The following is an 18,060-nucleotide window of genomic DNA, read 5'->3' as shown; positions in this document are numbered from 1 at the left end:
GCCTCCTGATGGCGTCACTTCCGCCCGCCAGCACCGCCCTGCGTGCCGCCATCTTCACTGAGAGCCCCTCTGTGTGTGTGTGTCGGGGGCTGAACTGTGAGGGAAAAGCTTTAGGCGGTGTCGGTATCGGTACCGGGCGGGGGGGGGCGGTTGGGCTCAGAGGAACCGCCAGGAGCGAGGGGAGGAGGGGGGGTGTAGGCAGGGCGGCTCAGAGCTTCGAAGTCCTCCAGAGCAGTCGAGACGAGTCCGCCCGCGGTGTAGCTCTGCCAGAGCGGCGCTTCCGGCTGTGTCCGCCGCCATATTGCGGTGAGGCAGCACCGGGATGATGCTGTCGCTCGGTGCTTATCCCCCTGACAGGGCCCAGAGCCGCTACGGGCTCGGCCCCGCCGTGCAGCACCGCTTCTCGCCGTACACCTTCAATGGAGGGTGAGGAGGGGGCGGGGGGGAAACGAGGGGAGCGGGGGCTGGGGAGGGGAGGAGGGGGTGGGCCTGGTGCGCCTTGCTGTTGCCTCCCCACCCGAGTCTGTGGGGTTTTTTTCCTCCCGTTACGAGGGGTTTTTCGTAGAAAAAGAGGCAGCACCGCGGAGAGCTGCGCTTGGGCCCGGGGCTGAGCGTGCCGCGGGTCCTTGGAGCTCTCCGGGGGTCTGGTGAGAAAGAAGAGCTTTCCACTCCTCGCAGGGTTCTTTGTTGTGGGAGAGGAAAGCCCTGTGATGGCTTTCACCTGATTTTAAACCTCTAACTGGGCCGCAAGCTACCGTGTCAGAGCTGGCAGAGGTCGGTGTGGTGTTCTGCAGGCACCTGCTCTGAGTTGGTGACAGAGTCTGGCCAGGCCACTGTCATTTAGACTCTTTTATTTACTTTTAATAACACCTAACTGCTTTTTTAAGAACCTCTGCGTGCTGTGTGCTGCTTAACAGTGCCACACACCTGCCAATCCCAGAGCTGGTTATTGGGGATGTCACCAGAGGAGAAGTGGTGGTAATTTAAGTGCAGTGACACTGATGCTTAGAGTCATAGAACCCTAGAACTGGCTGGGTTGGAAGGGACCTCAGAGATCATCAAGTCCAACCCTTGATCCACTCCCGCTGCAGTTCCCAGCCCATGGCACTCAGTGCCACATCCAGGCTCTTTGGAAAGATCTCCAGACACGGAGAATCCACTACTTCCCTGGGCAGCCCATTCCAATGCCTGATCACCCTCTCCAGAAAGAAATGCTTTCTCATCTCCAACCTAAACCTCCCCTGGCACAACTTGAGACCTTTTGTGCCCTCTTGTCTTGCTGAGAGTTGCCTGGGAAAAGAGCCCAACCCCCCCCCTGGCTCCAACCTCCTTTCAGGGAGTTGTAGAGAGTGATGAGGTCTCCCCTGAGCCTCCTCTTCTCCAGCCTCAACACCCCCAGCTCCCTCAGCCCTTCCTCACAGCACTTGTGCTGGATCCCTTCCCAGCCTCCTTGCTCTTCTCTGGACCTGCTCCAGCACCTCAATCTCCTTCCTGAACTTCCTGAGGGGCCCAGAACTGGACACAGGACTCAAGCTGTGGCCTCCCCAGAGCTGAGCACAGGCTGAGTTGCACTTGGCTGAGGGAGTTTTGCTTGGAGAGCCAAACTCTTTCAGGAGGGTGACTCTGCCTGGTCTGTTCCTCTGTAGCCTGGAAAAACATGTTGAAAAGTCATCATTTTATAAATATTTCTTTTTTTTTTCTTTCCCTAAGCACTGTGTTGGCCATTGCTGGAGAAGACTTTTCCCTTGTTGCCTCTGACACCAGGCTGAGTGAGGGTTATTCAATCCACTGCAGGGACAGCCCCAAATGCTACAAACTGTGAGTGCAGCTCAACTCCCCAACATCTCATGCAGCTTAAAGCTCTTTAGCTTTGATTCTGCTGTGCTGCAGGAGTGGGGTGAGCAGAGGTTTCTTCCCCTCCTGATGCTGGCTGATGAGGGAACATTTTGGGGAGGTGGTTTGGGGTTTTGTGGTTGGATAATCAGAGGAACTTTTGTCTCAATTCAGGCAAAATTTGGTTTTGTGCTTGGTCAGGACACTTGGTGCTGGTCCAGCTGGGGTTGCTCAGCAGCCAAACACCTGGCAGAGGTGCTGCTTGGAGGAGAGGAGAACCTGAGGGAACTTTTTGTGGTCATTTTGTCCTCATTGTGACTCCTGGATGGCATCTCCTTGCCTTACAAATACCTGCTGGGGACATTCTGGGGATTGCTGCAGGGGCTTTACCCAGAGCCTGCCACTAGCTCTGGACAAATCATTGATTCCTTTCCTTCCTTCTTCCCTCACTTCCTTCCCTCACTTCCTTCCCTCACTTCCTTCCCTCACTTCCTTCCCTCACTTCCTCCCTCACTTCCTTCCCTCACTTCCTTCCTTCCCCTTCCTCCCTCCCTTCCCCTTCCTCCCTTCCCCTTCCTCCCTTCCCCTTCCTCCCTTCCCCTTCCTTTCCCTTCCCCTCCTTTCCTTCCCTTCCTTTCTTCCCTTCCTTTCCCTCCCTTCCTTCCTTCCCATTCCTTTCCCTTCCCTTCCTTCCTTTCCCCTTCCTTTCCCTTCCCTTCCTTTCCCTTCCCCTTCCTTTCCCTTCCCCTTCCTTTCCCTTCCCCTTCCTTTCCCTTCCCCTTCCTTTCCTTCCCTCCTTCCTTTCCCTTCCCCCTTTCCATTTCCCATTCCCTTTCCCTTCCCCTTTCCCTTCCTTCCCTTCCCTTCCCTCCCTTCCCCTTCCCCTTCCCCTTCCCTTCCCCTTCCCCTTCCCCTCCCCTTCCCCTCCCTTCCCCTTCCCCCTTCCCCTTCCCTTCCCCCTTCCCCTTCCCCTTCCCTTTCCCTTCCCTTCCCCTTCCCCTTCCCCTTCCCCTTTCCCCTTCCCCTTTCCCCTTCCCCCTTCCCCCTTCCCCCTCTCCTTTCCCCTTCCCCTTTCCCTTTCCTCTTCCCCTTCCTCCTTCCCCTTCCCCTTCCCCCTTCCCTTCCCCTTCCCTTCCCCTTCCCTTTCCTGTCCTTTCCCTTTTCCCTTTCCCTTTCCCTTCCCTTTCCCTTTCCTCTTCCCTTTTCCTTTCCTTTCCCTTTTCCCCCTTTCCTTTCCCTTTCCTCTCCCTTTCCCTTTCCTTTCTTTTCCCTTTCCTTTCCCCTTCCCCTTTCCCCTTTCCCGTTCCCTTCCCTTTCCCCTTCCCCTTCGCCTTCCCCTTCCCCTTCCCCTTCCCTTCCCCTTCCCCTTCCCCTTCCCCTTCCCTTCCCTTCCCCTTCCCCCTTCCCCCTTCCCTTCCCCTTCCCCTTCCTCCTCTGTCCTTCTTCTTGTTGTATTTTATTTATTCCTTAATTCATTAGTTTTAATTGATTTTAATTAATGACACCAGATGACAGGAACTCAGATTGCTCCTGGGTGACTCCTGATTTGATCTTTATCTCTCTGATCTTGCCCAGAAACTAGAAACAGGAATCCTTGGGAACATGGATGCTTTCCAGGCTCTCCCCACTTGCCTGGAACTCACATTCCAAAGCTCTCCTCCTGCAGCTGGAGCTGAGGAAACGTTTTGAACCCCACACCCCCCCTCTCACTGCATTTTGCACCACAAACACTCCCTGGGGGGGGGGTTGGAGAAGCTGAAAACACAGTTGGTGTTTTCCTGACACCCCAGGGAGTGCTGGAGCTGAAATCCCAGCTGGATTTTTCCCTCTTTGCAGAACAGAACAAACAGTTATTGGATGTGCTGGTTTCCATGGCGACTGCCTCACCCTGACCAAAATCATTGAAGCCAGACTGAAGGTAACCAAGTGCCCCCCCCTCCCCAGGAACATCCCTGACCCCTTTCAGCACAATAGAGTAATAGTAAAAATAAATGTAATATGATTAATATCATTCTTGTATGATTAATAGAATATAATGATATTCTAATATGATAATAATAAATGTTGGGAACATCCCTGGCTCCTTTCAGCACAAAATAATAATAATAATAATAATAATAATAATAATAATAATAATAATAATAATAATAAAATAAAACTATAATATGATTAATATCATTGTAATATGATTAATATAATATAATTATATTATTATAATATGATAATAATAAATGTTGGGAACATCCTTGGCCCCTTTCAGCACAATATAATAATAATAATAATAATAATAATAATAATAATAATAATAAAATAAAACTATAATATGATTAATATCATTGTAATATGATTAATATAATATAATTATATTATAATATGATAATAATAAATGTTGGGAACATTCCTGACCCCTTTCAGCACAAAATAATAATAATAATAATAATAATAATAATAATAATAATAATAATAATAATCTATAATATGATTAATATTGTAATATGATTAATATAATTATATTATTATAATATAATAATAATAAATGTTGGGAACATCCCTGGCCCCTTTCAGCACAATATAATAATAATAATAATAATAATAATAATAATAATAATAATAAATGTAATATGATTAATGTCATTGTTATATGATTAATATAATATAATTATATTATTATAATATGATAATAATAAATGTTGGGAACATCCCTTGCCCCTTTCAGCACAATATAATAATAAAAATAAATATAATATGATTAATATAATTGTTATATGATCAATATAATATAATTATATTATAATATGATAATAATAAATGTTGGGAACATCCCTGGCCCCTTTCAGCACAAAATAATAATAATAATAATAATAATAATAATAATAATAATAATAATAATAATAATGTAATATGATTAATATCATTGTATGATTAATATAATATATTATTATAATATGATAATAATAAATGTTGGGAACATCCCTGGCCCCTTTCAGCACAATATAATAATCATAAAAATAAATGTAATATGATTAATATCATTGTAATATGATTAATATAATTATATTATATTCTACTATATCATAATATGATAATAAATGTTGGGAACATTCCTGGCCCCTTTCAGCACAATATAATAATAAGAAAAATAAATATAATATGATTAATATCATTATAATATGATTAATATAAATGTTATATGATTAATATAATATATTATAATATGATAATAATAAATGTTGGGAACATTCCTGGCCCCTTTCAGCACAATATAATAATAATAAAAATAAATTTAATATGATTAATATCATTGTAATATGATTGATATAATATAATGATATTATTATAACATGATAATAATAAATGTTGGGGAAATTCTGACTGGACACCAGGGAAATTTAACCCCTCTGAGGACAGAATGGTTTTCCAAGGGAAGTTCTCCCACTCTGGGAAGTTTTAAGCCTCATTTGGAGGGGCTGCTGGGAGGAGAAAAGGAGAAGGGATGGAGCAAGAGGATCCCAGCTGCCACCTGGGGGTCTCTGAGCAGGTTTTACCTGGGAGCTTTGCTCACTTTCTTCAGGTGTTCATTCCATAGCTGCAGGAGGGCAGGCAGGGGAAATGGATTCTGGGTTTTTACCCTGAAAATCAGTAAAATCTGAGGGGTTTTGCTCTGAATTCTTAATTTTTGCCTTTTCAAAGGCTTTGCTGTCAGAGCAGGGAGTTCCCTGGGAATTCCTTATCCTGCTCAGCACCAGTTCCCAGTTATCTGGTGGTTCCTTAGCCATCCCAGTTATCTGGTGGTCCCCTAGCACCCCTTAGCTGCCTCTCAGTGTCCCCTTGCTGTGTTTTTCCTCTGAAAAGCAGTAAAATCTGCCAAGAGTGGAGGAGCTGCAGAGGATGAAGCCTTTGGGGTTTTTTATTTTTAATTTTTGCCTTCCCAAAGGCTTTGCTGTCAGAGCAGGGAGTTCCCTGGGCATCCCCTCATTCCTCATCCTGCTCAGCACCACTTCCCAGTTATCTGGTGGTTCCTTAGCACCTCTCAGCTCCTTCTGAGTGTCCCCTTGCTGTGTTTTTCCTCTGAAAAGCAGTAAAATCTGCCAAGAGTGGAGGAGCTGCAGAGGATGAAGCCTTTGGGGTTTTTCTCTGAACTCTTAATTTTTAATTAAGCCTTTTTTAATCAGGCTTTGCTGTCAGAGCAGGGAGTTCCCTGGGCATCCCCTCATTCCTCATCCTGCTCAGCACCAGTTCCCAGTTATCTGGTGGTTCCTTAGCACCTCTTAGCTGCCTCTGATTGTCCCCTTGTTGTCCCCTTGTTGTCCCCCTGCAGATGTACAAACATTCCAACAACAAGACCATGACCACAGGGGCCATTGCTGCCATGCTCTCCACAATCCTCTACTCCAGGAGGTTCTTCCCTTACTATGTCTACAACATCATTGGGGGGCTGGATGAGGAAGGTAAGGCTTGAAATAAACTGGGAAAAAAAAAAAAAGCTGAAGAGGAAAATGGGAATTTTAGGAATAAACTCAATTTAGAATGTAGTTTTAGAAGAATAAACAAAAAAAGGGTGAAGAGGAAAATGGAAGTTTTAGAAAGAAACTCAATTTAGAATTTAGTTTTAGAATAAACTTTAGAAATAAACTCAATTTAGAACTTAGTTGTAGAATAAACCATAAAAAAGGGTGAAGAGGAAAATGAAAATTTTAGAAATAAACTTAATTTAGGATTTAGTTTTAGAATAAACCAAAAATAAGGCTGAAGAGGAAAATGGAAGTTTTAGAAATAAACTCAATTTAGGATTTAGTTTTAGGATAAACTGAAAAAAAAAGGCTGAAGAGGAAAATGGAAATTGTAGGAATAAACTCCATTTAGGATTTAGTTTTAGAATAAACTAAAAAAAAAGGCTGAAGAGGAAAATTTTAGAAATAAACTCAATTTAGGAGTTAGTTGTAGAATAAACTGAAAAAAACTGAAGAGGAAAATGGAAATTTTAGAAATAAGCTCAATTTAGAATTTAGTTTCAGAAGAATAAACAGAAAAGGCTGAAGAGGAAAATGGAAGTTTTAGAAATAAACTCAATTTAGGATTTAGTTGTAGAATAAGTGGCATACTACATGGCAGCTGCAGGGTCACATTCAGCCCTTCCAGAACTTTCTATGGGCTCTTATCTTACATTTTGGTTGAGTTCCTTCACTGCTGTGTTCTGGCTGGGTGCAGGAGCTCAGACCTCACCTTGTCTGGATAATTCCTTTTATCCTTTTATCATCGGGTGACTGCCTGGGGATGAGGGGAAGGCTGTGGATGTGGTCTGCCTGGACTTCAGCAAGGCCTTTGACACCATCTCCCACAGCATCCTCCTGAAAAAGCTGTCAGCCCCCAGCTTGGACAGGGGCACCCTGTGCTGGGTTAGGAACTGGCTGGAGGGCCGGGCCCAGAGAGTGGTGCTGAACGGGGCTGCATCAAAATGGCGGCTGTGGTGTCCCCCAGGGATCAGTGTTGGGCCCAGTGCTGTTCAATATCTTTATTGATGATTTAGATGAGGGGATTGAGTCCATCATCAGCAAATTCACAGATGACACTAAGCTGGGGGGAGTGTGGATCAGCTGGAAGGCAGGAGGGCTCTGCAGAGGGACCTGGACAGACTGGAGAGTTGGGATGATCCCAACGGGATGAGGTTCAACATTCCAAGTGCCGGGTCCTGCACTTTGGCCACAACAACCCCATGGGGAGCTCCAGGCTGGGCACAGAGTGGTTGGAGAGCAGCCAGACAGAGAGGGACCTGGGAGTCTGGATTGACAGGAAGGTGACCATGAGCCAGCAGTGTGCCCAGGTGGCCAAGAAGGCCAATGGCATCCTGGGCTGGCTCAGGAAGAGCGTGGCCAGCAGGTCCAGGGAAGGATTCTATGATTCTATGACATCATCATTTCTTTTGTTTTTTTTTCCCTAGGGAAAGGAGCAGTTTATAGCTTTGATCCAGTGGGCTCCTACCAGAGAGATTCCTACAAAGCAGGTGGCTCAGCCAGTGCCATGCTGCAGCCCTTGCTTGATAACCAGGTAAAAGAGTTTTCCTTCTGGCTGGGGGTTATTTTCTGCTTTTTGATTATTTTTTTTGTGGTCTCAGTCAACATCTGTAACATCCAGACTTAACACAGCTTTACTTTTGGTGAACTTTGCTTGAAATTTATTACAGGTAGGGCTGCAATGAACAAATGGTGAGAAATCAGACAGTGTTGCTTTGGAGTCTGTTTGGGTTTTTAATACACTGCCAGCAGTGAACTCCCTGCTTTTAAAAGACAGTGGAGAAAATATTTCCCAGAGAAGCTGCTTTTCCCCTGGCTGATAATGCAAACCTGTTGCTTAGCATAAAATAATACTGCTTTAAGAAGTATTATGATCCATTTTATGACACATCTTGCCATTATTATGCATTTTATCACTGAACAGGCAGCTGTATAAAATTCTGAAGTTCTGTTCCACTGACAGTGATGCTGAATGAGTGATGTTGTGTCTGATTTATCTCCTCTGTTCCTCCTGTAACCACGGGCCAAGTTCTGATCCTGTAACCTCTCTGGAGGAATTCTTGTGCCAGCTCCAAGTTTCTAAGCCAGACCAACTCTTTTTTCTTTTTAAAGTTGTCTCAATCTGCTCATCCTGGGGCAGAGGCTGGAAGAGCTTTGGTGCTGGGAGGAACATTCTCCCCTTTTACATTTCCATCTCTCCTTAGATTGGCTTCAAGAACATGCAGAATGTGGAACATCTTCCTCTGACCCTGGAAAAGGCTTTGCAGCTGGTGAAAGATGTCTTCATTTCTGCTGCTGAGAGAGATGTCTACACTGGGGATGCCCTTAAGATTTGCATTGTCACAAAAGATGGGATTAAAGAGGAAACTTTCCCATTAAGGAAGGACTAACTCAGTTCACTTGTAACCTGTGCTGAGAAGACATTTGTCTTATTAAAATCTGTCAAGAAATTGGAGTGCTTTAATGCTGAGTGCTTTCTTTGGTTGCAGTGTTTCTGAGGAAACTCTTTACCAGAGCAGTTCCTGGTCAGGATGAAGTGTTAAAAAGAGTCAGTTTGGTTCATTTCACCTCCATCCACTGATCACTCCAATTCCAGTGTTAGTTTAATCCCTTTCTTCCAAACCCAAAACATGGAGTAGTGTAAATTTATTAACTTAGGCTCACAGACTTCTGATAATGCTTTCAGTTCAGCCTTTTCCTGTCTCCTTTATCTCTGACTTTTCCTCTTGGCATTTGCCCTCTCTGCACTTGCAGAGATCACAGAAATAGCTGAATCAAACAAATTCCTCTGCAAGAGGGAAAAATGTTAAATGGAGCTTCCAGACTTCAGCCCTGGGCTCTCTGCATTGGGGTTTCCATGTCCTAAAGCTGAAGCAACATCTGTGTCTGGCTTTGGGTGGGAAATAACTCAGTTTGGGGTCCTTGTGGAAGTCTGGAGGGTTTGGTAGCCCCACTGCCTGCTTTTGGTTCTTGGGAGATGGCATCAGGTGAGGACTGAGGTGCTGAACAACCCCTGTGGGAATTGTTTGGGTTTTCAGAAGGCAGAGCTGCATCACCAGGGCCCAAATCATCTCTGGTCAGGAATCCTGTCACAGTCTGGAGCCAGGAAAGGATACAGAGAATCACAGGATCATTTAGGTTGGAAAAGAACTTCCAAGATTGCCAGAAGTTCACCACTAACCCATGTCCCTCAGCACCACATCTGTAGCTCTCCTGAACCCCCCTGGGGATGGTGACAACCATGTCCCTGGGCAGCCTGTGCCAAAAAGAGATTTTTCCAGATCTCCAACCCAAACCTCCCCTGGTGAAACTTGAGGCCCTTTCCTCTCACCCTATCCCTTCCAACTCAGGAGAGGAGCCCAAGACTTCCCTGGCCCCAACCTCCTTTCAGGCACTTGTAGGGAATGATGAGGTCTCCCCTGAGCCTCCTTTTCTCCAGACTGAACCACCCTTTTTCTCACAGCTGCTCCTCACAAGATTTCTGCTCTAAACTCTTCACCAGCTTTGTTGCTACTCTTGGGACACACCTCAAGAACATCAATGATACAAAATCCTTGAGTTTGGTTTTGGTTTTTTTGTAAGAACAGTTTTGGCTGACCCTGCAGTACCTTTGTCTCCTGCATCTGTGTAGGATTTTGGGATCCACGTGTTTTCCCTGGCTGTGGTTGCAGCTGCCCAGTGCTGGGTGGTTTTGGGGCAGTTTCCAGGCAGTTTCAGTAGTGGATAAATGTTTGAATTTCACTGGTGCCTTCACGCTGCCCTTGGATGCCTTGAGTTCCGAATGGATGGAATCCTCCCAGGATGTTGGGTGAAGGAAGGAAATCAGGAAATCTGGCTTGGCCCTTGTGATGCCTCAGATTTATCCTGAGTATGAGGTGTATGGGATGGAATCCTCTGTTTGGTCAGTTCTGGCATCTCTCTTGTCCCTTCCTCCCCAAAGGAGGCTGCAGGTGGGACCTCTTTATTCCTTCTGGAGGGTAAAATGTTCCTCAGAGCTGAGCAGTGGCCTTGGCTCTGCACACCAGGCTCTGGCATCGAGTGGGATCAGTCCCAGCAGCAGACACTGACTGAGAAACTTGCTGTTCATTTCAGCAAGTGCAGCTCCTGACAAGAGACTGAGCTGAAAGCAAAAGTACAAGACAGAAAAATCATCTTTATCCTGGCCCAAAGCAGGACATTCCACCCCTTATTCCATACCATTTGTGTCATGCTCCAATCATTACTATCTCTTATCCCTAAACATAACTATACACAAATTACTACTATCTCTCTGTGCTAAAACTCACTAAATAATTCAGTCTATGATTGCAGATGTTCATCTATTGTAGCAGATTCTCAAAACAAGGAGCAATTTTTACAGTTCATGTCCATGGTCCAGAAGTTGCAGATTGCAGATGGTAACTTCAAGGAAGTTACTGGATGCCAGCCGATGAACCTAGTTCTGGTTTCAGAGGGAGTGGGAACTTGGAAAAGGAGCATCCCCAAAGTGCTGATGAGGACGTTTTACCGCTGGGTGCCACTGTTGGGCAGAGTAAGGAGGGGACATTTCCTCCTGGGTAAGGAATCATAGAATCATAGAATCATAGAATTAGCCGGGTTGGAAGGGACCTCAGAGATCATCTAGTCCAACCCTTGACCCACCGGAGCAGTTGCTAGACCATGGCACTGAGTGCCACATCCAGTCTTTTTTTAAATGTCTCCAGGGACGGAGAATCTACCACCTCACCGGGCAGTCCATTCCATAGCCTGATCACCCTCTCCGTGAAGAAATTCTTTCTAATATCTAACCTAAACCTCCCCTGGCACAACTTAAGACTGTGTCCTCTTGTCTTGTTGAAGGTCGTCTGTGAAAAGAGTCCAGTTCCCACCTCGCTACAGCCTCCTTTCAGGTAGTTGTAGACAGCAATGAGGTCTCCCCTGAGCCTCCTCTTCTTCAGGCTGAACAGCCCCAGCTCTCTCAGCCTCTCCTCATAGGGCCTGTGCTCGAGTCCCTTCACCAGCCTGGTTGCCCTCCTTTGGACCTGTTCCAGGACCTCTACATCCTTCTTAAACTGAGGGGCCCAGAACTGGACACAGGACTCGAGGTGTGGCCTAACTAGCGCTTAGTACAAGGGGAAGAATCACCTCCCTCGGGAGCTGGGTGGCACCGGGGCTGGAGCTTTGGGTCACCCAAGAACTCGGAGGCAGCGACCTGAAACCGTTTTTAGGGAATTTCTTGGATATTTGATGTTATTTGTAAAAGTCATCTGCAGCAGGGTTAGGTGCAGGCAGGGCTGTGCTGTTGGTGCTGAGCATGGGGCAGGAATCCCAGGAAAGGTTTGGTCTATTTAAAGAGTAAATCAGCAATAGCAAATTGAATACTTTGCAAATTAAATACTCTACAAATTAAATACTTTACAAATTAAGTACTTCCTTTGCTACTTCTATAAAATACAATTAAAGCTTTAAAGCTCTTTAAGTTTGGCTCTCTCTGCCCCCAGGTCAGTGTTGGGGTGCTGTGGTGTTTCACAAGAGGTTGGTACAAGAGCTTTAGGCAGAGTTGGTGAACTCCAGTGAAACTCATTTAATTTTTTTTAAAAATTGCTGTTAAGTTTGGATGCTTTGCTATTTAAGGGCAAAGTTCCCATCCAGAATAGATGCATTTCCAAGTGATTTTAGGAATAACCTCTTTTAGCTTGTCCATTCCTGTCCCTGGAAGTTCTTTCAGGAGAAACAGGAGGTGTTTATGGAGTGTTTGGTCTCATTTGCAAGCTCAGAAGAGACAGAGCAGCAGGTACCAAGTTTTCCTGGGGGTCAGTGCTGCCCTCTTGGTGGGATGGCCATTTTGTGTCCTCCTCAGTTTCCACTGCAGAGTCCCTCTGGCTGAAGAACCAGCAGGGCTTGGAAGCTTTTTCACCACCAGCTCATTGGACTGGAAAATCCCCAATTTCTTTTACAGCAGAAGGCAGCACTGCACTCACTCTCTGGGGGGATGGGTTTGGATGAATGATAAGGGAAGGTTCATTTCCCAGTTTGGTTTTAACTCCCTGGTTGTGCCTTGCCCTGATCTCATCACCACTCACTCACACTCAGTGTCAGGAGCTGATGTGGAAGCAGAAGAATGTCCATGGGCTGCTCAGCTGGAAGTTACTTGCTCATTAGAGTTAAAACACATCGAAAAATCACAGATGTCAAGTGTGTCTTACAGGTAAAAGGTACCTAAAAGGTGTTTATTTGGGGTTTTTTCATCCACCAAGACTTTGTTTGCAGAGCTCATCAACACACAGGGCTGTAAAGTGAGAAGAACATCACTGCCTGCAACTCTCCTGTGGTTAAATCAGGTCAGTGCCCATCTCCCACTGTGTGGACAATGTAAATTAACAGTTTGGGGAAGCTTTTTGAACACTCTCTGGTTACAGAACTGTGTTGGCAGGTAGGCAGCAGCCAGGAAAACAAAAGCAACAGTAGCACTTAGAGTTATGGGAAGCAGAGGTTTGGGTTTGGCAGATCTGCTGCTTGGCCAGGGATTAAATGTCTTGAACACAATTTTATGGAAGCAAAAGGAGGGAGAGGGGAAAATATGAATTTTAAGTGCTTTTTTTTGTTAATGAACACATTTTGCCTGTCTTCCAAAAGAGGGCAGGGTTGGACCAACCTTGGAGCCAGCACTTCTGACCCCTTCGGTGAAGAACTTGCAAGTGACAGGGAAGAGGAGAACAACTCCCAGCAGCGATGCAGAGGACCACCTTAAGGTGGCAATAGTTAGTTGCCATCCCAGGCTTCAGCACAATTCCACACGGGTAAAAATACTCATACACCCTGTGACCAGTTTCCCCACTCTCCTGGGATTTGCAGCACTGGGTTTTGAGGAGATGGGGAGGCTTTGTTTTGATCCCAGCTGCCCACTGATCCTTAGAGAGGGCACTGGAAAAGGGCAGAGTTGGCCTGAAAATGTTGATTTGTGATCAAGTGGATCTTGCTTGATTTTTGGCCATATTTTCAGCAGTATTTTTTATGCACCAAGTCCATTTCATGGGTTTTTTTTTTTTACTGTGGAATGTGCCCTGCATATTGCCTGCATGCTTTGTGAAGTTAAATCCCCTGTCTTCAATCAGTCAAGAAGTTTATCTATCTTCCCTTTAAATTAACCCAAAGCTTTCTTCAGGCTGAATGATAAAATGCTGATTTATCAGGCAAATAACTGAGCTTTCTCACTCTGAGGTGACATTTTCCTTTCCCAACCAGATATTCTGTGACACTACAGATGCCTGAGTGTGATGGGAGGCAGGAGCTGCTTCTGGTTTATGGCCTAGGGAAAACCATTCAGATGGAAATGATAACACACTACTGGGTACAGCAGGTTGAAATGGTCCCACAGCAACTTGCTCCTTTCTTTATTTGCTTGGGGGGACAAAATTGTAATTTAACCACTTTTTTTGTTTGGTTGGTTGCTTGCTTTTTATATTCCAGGATAATCTATGCTGGAAAAACAAGAGAGAGGTGTCCTGGGGAGTGATCTTATGTTAAATCTCCAGGATTTCAAAAACTTCAGCTTGGGAGAAGTGGCAGGGAACAACTAAAGCAGCATTCATGTGAATCTGAGCAAAATACTCAGTTTGTCCCCAGTGAAACAAAACATAGTTTTAAGAGCATTAAGTAATTGTTGCCTTGTTCAGGGTTTCTGATCCAGAGTCAGGACCCAGCCAGGAGATGAAGGGGTTTGGAAATGACAGCTTTCCAGTTTTTTCTCTTTCTGTCAGCCCTTGCTTTTTGCTTAGGGTGAATGCCCTTTGCTTTGGGGCCATTTGGGGCAGTCACACACCAGACAAAATGGCACATGGGCATGGAGTTCACTGAGATCTGTCTCCAGATCTGCCTTCCCAAGCCCAGTTCCTTTTGAGAAGGGATTTTTTTTTTTGTCTATGTGAGTGCAGCAGAGTGAGAGCAGCCTTGTATCCCTTCAGCTCTGAGATGCAGTTAGTTTATTTGCATGGACCATTTAATGTGCACTTCCTTTCTAAACAATTTCAACAAAGTATTCATAATTTAAAAAACATGGTTTAGCAAAAAAAACCAAACAAAAAATCCTCAGTATCTTTCCCCTTAGTCTGTTCTTGGCCCTTTTCCTAACAGTTGCTGGCAAAGTTCAACCTCCCTGTTCATGTCAGAGGCTCAAGGGGGGGTAGGGATGGACTTGCCTGTAGCCTACAATACTTAAGATTCTTTGGTATAAGGCACCCATTAAAGGGGTGCTGGCAAGGGAGTAGTCATGGTACCAAGAACTGAACCAGTCCTTTGTGCTTGGGATCAAAGAACCATAAAATAAAAGCCTAAAACCAGGATTCACTCTTTCTCCTGGGGAAGAGGAACAAGATATGGAAGACTGGAAGTTGTACTGGAGTGTTGGAAGTGCTTCAGGGTTGGGGGAAAAATGCTTTTGGCTTACCTGAGACTCAGCTGCTCTGGAATTTAGATCTGTTCATAGAATCCTAGAACTGGCTGGGTTGGAAGGGACCTCAGAGATCATCAAGTCCAACCCTTGATCCACTCCCGCTGCAGTTCCCAGCCCATGGCACTCAGTGCCACATCCAGGCTCTTTGGAAAGATCTCCAGACACGGAGAATCCACTACTTCCCTGGGCAGCCCATTCCAATGCCTGATCACCCTCTCCAGAAAGAAATTCTTTCTCATCTCCAACCTAAACCTCCCCTGGCACAACTTGAGACCTTTTGTGCCCTCTTGTCTTGCTGAGAGTTGCCTGGGAAAAGAGCCCAACCCCCCCCTGGCTCCAACCTCCTTTCAAGGAGTTGGAGAGAGTGATGAGGTCTCCCCTGAGCCTCCTCTTCTCCAGCCTCAACACCCCCAGCTCCCTCAGCCCTTCCTCACAGCACTTGTGCTGGATCCCTTCACAGCCTCCTTGCTCTTCTCTGGACCTGCTCCAGCACCTCAATCTCCTTCCTGAGCTGAGGGGCCCAGAACTGGACACAGGACTGTTGCTTGGCTTTCTCCAGCCACACAAGTTTGAGGATCTCCTTGGTGGTTCTACTGGATTTACCTGGGTGCCCACCCCAGTTTGCCCCACTCAGGGGGGGTTTAGCTGACCAGGATGACAGCCCCACTGCTCTGTTTGAGCTGTGACAAGCAGCAGTAACCAGCCTGGCAGTCAGCTCTGATGGATGATCCAGCTCTTTATTGGTCTCTCAACACTGTGGTCTCATACTGGAGACCCTGGGTGGCTCGACAGAGTGCTTCTTGTCTTCTTCTTCATAGCCAAGCTGGGCTGGTGATGGATTTGTACCCATCTGGGTGTACCTGGGAGGTTCAGAGGTGCTGCAGAGATCCTCATGAGTCTGTCCTGCAGCAGGAGCCCATCCTCAAACACACCACTGGAAGATGTATTTCCATCTGCAGCCTCCTCATGCAGCTTTTGCAGAGAACCTCATGCACTGAGGCAGCAGAAAATTACGAGGCCTGTTGGGAGAGAAACTAAAAAAACCCAAAAAACCAAAAACCAAGAGAAGAGGGAAGCTTTTTCTCAGGTTTTATATGAACAACCCTCTTGGAGAAAGCTGCATTCCAGCGTCACCGCCTTCTGCTGGATCTGAACTTTTCCCCTTGGATGCAGCACAGTTAACACAATCTCCATCAAGTCCCACAGCAAACAAACATTTTGGTGCTGCTGGTATTTGTTTGCTAGTTGCAGACAAATCAATCTCATTAGAACTGCATTTACAACTTTTTTTGCCAAGCATTCTGGACCCAGCTGACACGCGCAGCAGCTGCCGGAGCCGCCACGGCATTCCTGACCCCCCCTCCATCTTATTAGCACAGGGGATGGCTTGATTAATGACAATTAGATGGGGTGGATTCTTAAACAATTTTTAAAAACCAAGAGAATTTGTCTTTGGAAGAGCCACACAGTGTGTTTTCATTCTCTGAGTTTAAATAAGCCACAAAGTTGGGGGTTTATGGCTTCTCGCAAAAGAAGTGCTCACCCTCTGCTCACCCCTAAAATTGGAAGGGGAAACATGGTCAAGGGTGCTGCAAAGTCTTCTCAGCTCAGGGAGTCTTTTACATTCACCTGCTCTTTAAAAAAACACCACCTAACAAGCAGATTTCAGAGGTGCCACACCTCGAGTACTGTGTCCAGTTCTGGGCCCCTCAGTTTAAGAAGGATGTAGAGGTCCTGGAACAGGTCCAAAGGAGGGCAACCAGGCTGGTGAAGGGACTCGAGCACAGGCCCTATGAGGAGAGGCTGAGAGAGCTGGGGCTGTTCAGCCTGAAGAAGAGGAGGCTCAGGGGAGACCTCATTGCTGTCTACAACTACCTGAAAGGAGGCTGTAGCGAGGTGGGAACTGGACTCTTTTCACAGACGACCTTCAACAAGACAAGAGGACACAGTCTTAAGTTGTGCCAGGGGAGGTTTAGGTTAGATATTAGAAAGAATTTCTTCACGGAGAGGGTGATCAGGCTATGGAATGGACTGCCCGGTGAGGTGGTAGATTCTCCGTCCCTGGAGACATTTAAAAAAAGACTGGATGTGGCACTCAGTGCCATGGTCTAGCAACTGCTCCGGTGGGTCAAGGGTTGGACTAGATGATCTCTGAGGTCCCTTCCAACCCAGCTAATTCTATGATTCTATGATTCCTGGGCTGACTCCAGCACTGGGTGAAGGGAAGCTTTGCTGCCCACCCCCTGGGGCATGTGGAGAGCAGGGGGAGAGGTGGCTCAGCCCTACACATTCCATGGACTGATGTGTAACCGAGGTGTTCAGCACTCCTCAGCTCCCTAAAGATGTCACCTGGGTGGTCACTGTCACCTCACCAGCCATCCTGCTTCAGCCAGAGCTCTGCTTGAGCACAGCCAGAAGCATTTCTGCAGGAAATTCCTCCCCATTTCTCCAGACCCTCAGGGCAGAGCTGCTGAGCTCTCAATTCAGGGCAGGCTGTTACATCTAAATCAGGAAATTAACTTTTTTTTGGCCTTTAAAGTCAGGAGCTATGGTGCCTTCCACCTTTGTTTAGCCACTTCTCTATAAAAGGGACACTCAGTGAAGCACCAAGCAGCCAAGATGCTCTTCTCTAAACACCTGAGGAGGCACAGTAACCACAGCAGCATTTAATGCAGGCATTCAGACATCTAATTTAACCCATAAAACTCCTGCATAAACATTTAAGAGTATTTTCTGGCAGTTTAAACTCCATGTTTAGTTTAAGCCTGGTGTTGACAAGAAAGCTGCCCTCAATTTCACTCTGTGCCCAGACCTGGAGCTCTGAGCTCCATTTCATGCTCCCAATTAAATTCAACCATGGTGCTAGAAGCAGTTAAAATAATTAAAATTACAGGGCAGTGAATCAGGTTCCTGAAATAAGCGAGTTGCTTTTGCCTAGGTGGATCAGATTTAAAAGAAGAGAAAGGAAAGGGTTGGACTTGATGATCTCTGAGGTCCCTTCCAACCCAGCCAATTCTAGGATTCTATGAAAAGGAAAAAAAAAAGAACTTCTCATAAGAGAATGCAGTTGCTGTGGTTTACTTCATGGTTTCACATGAACAGGTAGAAGATTTTTTAATAAACTGTTCCCATTTTGGAGCTACTCCAAGGTTTCTGCTAGAGACAACCAAAATCTGCCATTTTCTTGCCCCATTTCCTCCCCAAGCTCTCGCTAACGAAAAGAAACCCCAAAACCAAACCATCCAGGTAGTGGATGCTCCATGAGTGTCCAGTCTGAAATCCCAG

General features: G+C 45.9%; 1 protein-coding gene across 2 annotated transcripts; it reads left to right on the top strand.

The window, feature by feature from the left end:
* Positions 1-45: 45 nt before the first annotated feature.
* Positions 46-8,799, top strand: PSMB1 (proteasome subunit beta 1). Of its 2 annotated transcripts, XM_030447401.1 has the most exons (6): positions 225-426; positions 1,711-1,818; positions 3,670-3,751; positions 6,152-6,281; positions 7,772-7,878; positions 8,549-8,799. In XM_030447401.1, exons 1-6 carry the CDS (start codon positions 323-325, stop codon positions 8,732-8,734), a joined length of 717 nt encoding a protein of 238 aa, XP_030303261.1. In that variant the 5' UTR covers positions 225-322; the 3' UTR covers positions 8,735-8,799. The 2 variants fall into 2 exon arrangements, with proteins under 2 accessions (XP_030303262.1, XP_030303261.1); XM_030447402.1 differs by lacking the exon at positions 1,711-1,818 and having other exon boundaries at positions 46-426.
* The last annotated feature ends 9,261 nt before the right edge of the window (positions 8,800-18,060 follow it).

This window comes from Calypte anna, chromosome 3, assembly GCF_003957555.1.
Source record: "Calypte anna isolate BGI_N300 chromosome 3, bCalAnn1_v1.p, whole genome shotgun sequence".
NCBI lineage: Eukaryota > Metazoa > Chordata > Aves > Apodiformes > Trochilidae > Calypte > Calypte anna.
Note: the sequence above shows the minus strand (reverse complement) of the source record. Positions and strands in the feature narration are given on the sequence as shown.